At 41.2% G+C, this 6,000-nt stretch overlaps 1 protein-coding gene across 1 annotated transcript in view; it reads left to right on the top strand.

Annotated features, from left to right (window-relative positions):
* POLR3B (polymerase (RNA) III (DNA directed) polypeptide B) overlaps nucleotides 1-6,000 on the top strand; it is a 130,837-nt gene that overhangs the window by 70,161 nt on the left and 54,676 nt on the right. Inside the window, exon 19 of the mRNA XM_006897542.1 lies at nucleotides 570-697. Within this exon, the coding sequence (XP_006897604.1) occupies nucleotides 570-697 (128 nt within the window). The remainder of the gene's footprint in view (nucleotides 1-569; nucleotides 698-6,000) is intronic.

The raw sequence follows: 6,000 nt of genomic DNA, 5'->3' as shown, positions 1-6,000 counted from the left end.
CACCACAGCCCTAGAGGTATGCCGTTCAAATCCACCAGATGCTCTGCTGAAGAAGGGACAATCTCCTCCTGTACCAGTCAGATCCCATTTGATGGTACACACACAAAAAATAATAAAAAATTTAAAAAAAAACCCCACAATTAAACCCCTTCTACTAATAAAATTTCAGGGTTAGATTGTTTCAACCTATTAATTCTGTATGTTCTAAAGAAGAAGAAAAGAGGTAACACTTTCCATCTCATTTAATTACAGCATAATGCTGAAAGTAAAATGTAATGTATATATATATATACACATATATATATATATATATATATGCAACAAAAGATTAACTATTCTATGCTATAAACTATAGCTTGAAACTGATGCTCTTAAACAGGAAGCAAAGCTGCATTCTTTCCTCCTCTACTGACAAAAGCCTAGTGTAACTGAGAGCATTCAGAACCTGTCAAGATTAGATTCTCTAAACTAAGGCCACCTGTGAATTTTGTATCCTAAATCCCTTGAAGGTCTTTCAAGACACATTTTGGTAAATGTCTAAGATGTCCCTTTCTTGATTATCCTGACAGAGACACCACCCATTTGGAGATCGAGCCCTTCACCCTTCTCGGCGTCTGTGCTGGCCTGATCCCGTACCCTCATCATAACCAGTCTCCCAGAAACACGTATCAGTGTGCCATGGGGAAACAAGCAATGGGTAAGAGTCGTTCTTGAACTTGGTTTTAATCGTTGGATAATGATACGTTACTATTCCGTCACTGGTGCTGCATGCTTGCCTGCGTTGGGTGATGGGAACAGCTGAGTGGGTGGCCTGCGGACCTCTGTAGTGTCTGCACGCCTTCGTTTTTTTTGCAGGACAAAACTTAAACAAAAGTGGAGAAAAGCTTCTCTGAAATTGATTGCTTGACTAACCAAAAGAACTTGTAGTAGAAGTATGAAAGATGCATATGAGGAGAAAAAGCCTTCTGAAATGCAGGTGGTTATACAGGAGAGAGGGAAGAAAGAATGGAAAAGTTAAAGCTAAGAGAGGAGAGATAGAGGAGCGGTAAAGAGCACAGTGTGATTAGAATGCATCCCATGCTCACGTGACAATCACTGAACCCTGTGTATCCTCACAGTTGCTGCCACATTGCTTGAAATGTTGCCCACACATGTCATCTCAGCCTTCCCCACACACACACTCATCCATCTGTCTCTTCCTTTATCCATCTATCCATAACATGTATAAAGCATCTACTAGATATGGGGCTGGATCCCAGAAATCTGGAGACGTAGGCTAGAGCTCTGGTCTCCAGGAGTTTGTAGTAGAGTGAGGAGTACTGATAGACCCAGGAACAGAATCTAAGGAAGTCAGGAAGGATAAGGCTGTGAACGGGCTTTTCTGAAGGAGAGAACTGACTTGAATCTTGAATGACAAAATCCATTCTTTTCAGCGGTGTGGCAGTTTAAGCCAGCTTTGCCTGGGAGAGTCTTGGTCATCTCCTGTGGCTGGGTGGGACTTGATGACTACAGTGCTTTGCTTCGGAGAAGACAGTTTGCTTTAGGAGTTTGGGGTTTATCTTAAAAGTGCTATATAGGTAGAGGATCCAAGGCAAGAAAATTTGTTCTTACTGAACTTTTTTTTTTTTGAACTGTGTTTTAAAATTATTTAAACCCTAATAAATTTCAGTTTTATATGTATCTGTGATGTAATTTGGTGAAATGGATTGCTTTTGGTGGCCTGTCTCACCATAATCTAATAACTCCTACAACATGCAAATTAAGTGCTTGTGACTCATCAAGGGAATCGGTCAGCTTGCTAATAATGCAGATAGGGTATATGGAACCCTTGTGGGTATGGAGTTATGCAAATAAGGTTTACTTCTGGCCTCTTTGTCCTATGAGTCCGCCTCTGGGCTGTTGCTAGTGACCCTCCTTCCCCTATCTAGTTCGAGGTGGTCAGATGCCATCACTGAGCTGGTTATACACCTCAGGATGATTTTTTTCTGTCTGATTTAAAGTGTAATACAAAGGAACTTCATGAATGTAAAAATGTTGTGGGAAAGGTTTCTTACTTTTGCAGGAGAGTGATGGACAGTGTCCTCTGGTGTCATTTAAGCCTCTGAAAACCCACTGGAGGACCTCCTAGAGTCATGTCCCACTCTGGCACTGTCCCACATGGCAACAGCAGCACCAACTAGGACAATAATAACCAGAATGCTGTTAGCGTCTCAGTTTCTCAACAGTCAATCTTTTGTAATTAATCAACCCAAAACCCCACTGCCATAGAGTCCATCCTGAGATTATAAATCTTAATGGGAAGAGACTGCCTCATCCACACAGTGGCTGGTGAGTTTGAACTGCTGACCCTTTGGGTTAACAGGCAAACACTTAACATACCACACCCGCAGTTGACAACAGCCTGACAATTTACAAGTATCATTTCTTCATGAACAACTCCCAACAACATTCCTTTGTTTTGCAAGTGTATATTATTTCTTTTTTTCATTCATATACATTATTTTATTACCCCCCCCATGATTATGTTATTTCTTTTTTTAAAATTTATTATTAATTTCAGTTAAAATTTACAGAGACTTTGGGTTTCCATTCATTCATTGTTGCACTTTTCTCCCCTCCCAACCCTTCTCCGCAGTACACTACCCTCTTGGAAAAGTAAAAGAAAAATTCTTTCATTGTTTTATAATCCCTCCCCAGGTCCACTCCACTATGCAGCCTTCACTCTGGACTCCTGTTGTGACAATAATACCTAATCACATATCCCTTTCAAACAGTTTTCTCCCTCATCTGTTTCAATGCAATATATCATATTTATCCCATCTTTCTCAGTCTCTTCCCAACCCCGATGTCAGTCCAGTTTTACAACAGTGGCACTGTGCAGTATTTGTCCTTTTTGACTGAGATACTTCACTCAGTATAATGTCCTCTAGGGTCACCCATTTTGAATAATATTGCATGAGTTCCTTGTTTTTCAATGCAGCGTAGTATTCCATTGCGTGAATATACCACAGCTTCTCTATCCATTTGTTTATTGATGGGCACTTAGGTTGTTTCCAACTCCTTGCTATTGTGAACAAAGCTGCGATAAGCATAGGTGTGCATATATCTGCTTGGATGTCGGTGATGGTTTCCTTAGGGTGTATTCCCAGTAGTGGAATTGCTGGGTCAAATGGTATCAACTTTTTGAGAAAGTGCCATACTGCCTTCCACAGTGGTTGCACCATTTTACACTCCCACCAACAGTGAGTAAGGGTTCTAGTTTCTCCACAACCTCGACAGCATTTGTTGCTTGCTGTTCTGTTAAATTTTGCTATTCTGACTGGGGTGAGATGATATCTCATAGTTGTTTTGAAGTGTATATATTTCATTTTAGGTTTTTATATTGCCTTCTGGTTAGCTACAAAGAAATAAAAAGTATGTTGTCCCACTCCCATGTACCTGACTGATGTCATGCCCAGACAGTTCCGAGTAATTCCCAGTGGGAAAATCTAAACAGTGGCTCATCAGTGTCACCTTTGCCATTCCTCGTCCGCAGCAGGGCAGCCCAGTTTCCAGCCTGTGCTGCTGACTTGCTAACAAGTTGAAATATACAGTACTGAAGCCTGTGTGTCCTGAAAGGGCGATCCCTTCTACTGGGTTTACCAAACCGTTTTGTTTCATGATGTGAATCTGGGCTGAAACAATACACCTTTTGTGTAGAACCTTCAGCAGAATTAACAGAAGACTAATCACCTCATCACAAATGCCCCTCTCTGGTGTGTTTGAAGATGGGAACAGACAGAGCTGCCTGTGTTCATTTTGTGCATCTTTTAATTAAAAAAAAAATACTGAAGTGGAGGCTTGAAGCAAAGAAATGATATTTTTATTTTCATAGCCCTCTGTCTTCAGCCGGAAGGGCAGGGGGGAGCCTTTATTTTGTGGCCATGAGTCTTCGGCGTGTTTGGTTGGTTACCACACACAGTTAAGCAGGATCAGTGTGTACAGAAAGCCAATTCAGTGTCTGTAGAGTTCTTTTGTAGTTTTCTGTGTGAAGGTTTTTTTCCTCGTTTTGTTTTGAGTGTCATTTGCAATTCATTGTCTGTGTTTTCTGAGGTTGGTGTATTCAGCTGCTCTGACCCCGGGTCCTGCACGTTTAGCTCCTTGGATACAATCCTCTGACGTTACTGCTGACGCTGGGGAGACAAAAGCCACTGAATATCTTAAGTAATAAGAAAAAAAGAAAAAATGCCTTTGTTCCGGTTATTATAAAACACCTGACTGGACAGAAAAGCCGTTAGATAAAAGTGCATGTAAAGTTGGCATGGACCAAAACTGCTTCGGCATTTCTCGTTTGACTCTGAAAGTAGCTGCAGGAATAGTGAGTAAGGGCTGCATGGAAATCCTCACAAAGGAGGAAAGCCAGCAGAGTCAGAGCCTCCGCGGAGACCCCGTCTGTGAGGAGGACTTCTCCGAGCCCATTTAGTCCCAGGCCATCCAGACAACTAAAGTCCACACTTCTTCCCACTGCTGGGAACTACGTACACCTCACACATTCAGTGTAGATTTTGTAAAATATTTTTTTTTAATTGCTCATCCATATATTATTATTCCACGTAAGAAGTGAGATTCAGTAGCTCGGAATTCATCCTGAGTGTTTCAGCCAGCCTGCCAAGTTTTCCATCTTCCACTCACTCCCCACAGAGTGAAGAAATAAAAGTAAATTTTTTATGACTGCAGAAAGAGACCAGGACCATCATAAACCACAGAAAACAAGAGACAGAGCTGTCTTTAATCCAACGAGAAACACCAGATGAGGGTCCCTCTTACACCTGTTTATTTTCGGTTATTAAGTTCAGGCTTCCACAGAGCATCTTAATGTGCTGAGCTCAGAAGCTTTCTCTTCCGTGCACACAGCTGTGTGTTGTGACAGGTGAGAGGTCCAGAAGTCAGGCAGACACTGGGGACCTTGTGGGATCCCAGGTCACCCAGCAGGACAAGTGCAGCGGTGGGGAGCTGCATTGTGTGGGCTCCGGTTGGCACCCGGTGCCAAGTTCACATGAGTCACGCTTTCCTGTCCTGCCTGCTTTATTAGTTGGCAATCCTCTAGTGCAATACTTTCTCCTCTTTAAAAGGGTTTTTCAGTCACTATCAGCTCAGTTAATGAATATGCATCACTTAGCGTCCCTCTGCCCCCACATCCCACTTCTTGTCACCTCTTACCCCTTCAATTCCTCATTGCTGGGCCTTTTTTTAAAAAAAAAAATACAAGATCTAATGCTGCTTCTGATTTTGTTTTTGTTTACAATAGCTTTTCTTTCTAACGAGATCATTTTCTTCTTTTGTGTTCCCCACTCTATTAGCACAGTGAGGTGAATTTGAAATAGGCTGAAAGATTTTGCTTTATTAAAAACACATTAAAAGATCCTCGTACAAGTTTCTTTCCGTATGCAGTCTTCTTCTCAACTTTCCATTTGAAAGTTTTGGGGGGATCAGAGGAGGACACTAATTCTTTGTTCATTTGATTGGTACAAAATGAAAAGATATTGGCTAAAGTGTCCCTTTTTAGAACTCTGCTGCTAAAATTAATCTTTAAGTCACTGTAACTTTGAAGAATGTGGTGTTTCCTGAGACTAGGATGTTGATGATGAATACTTCTGGAGGTAAAATGTAACTGCGCTTCCCCATTTAGGGTTCGAGTCGGCAGTAGAGATCCTACACAGTGGTGGATCACGTATTTTTATTATCATTGCTGAAATACTGTTGATATTTACCAAAACACAGTGTATAACTTACCGAGGACTAAAATGTGTTGCATACTTATTTTTCCCTTTTGATTTTCACGGTAATCCTTTGAGGTATAACACAGGTTTTCCCCCTTCCCTTTTCTGACAAAGATCCTAAATCTTGGCTGAATAACTTATAGAAAAGTTATTTTATGAATGTTATCTAGAAAACTTACTAGAATTCTTCTCATGTGGATCCAACTTTTCTCGTTTTCTCCTGTTCACTCTCAGTCATGGT

Source organism: Elephantulus edwardii, unplaced genomic scaffold (genome assembly GCF_000299155.1).
Source record: "Elephantulus edwardii isolate Elephantulus edwardi_28Jun2011 unplaced genomic scaffold, EleEdw1.0 scaffold00211, whole genome shotgun sequence".
Classification (NCBI taxonomy): Eukaryota; Metazoa; Chordata; class Mammalia; order Macroscelidea; family Macroscelididae; genus Elephantulus; species Elephantulus edwardii.
Note: the sequence above shows the minus strand (reverse complement) of the source record. Positions and strands in the feature narration are given on the sequence as shown.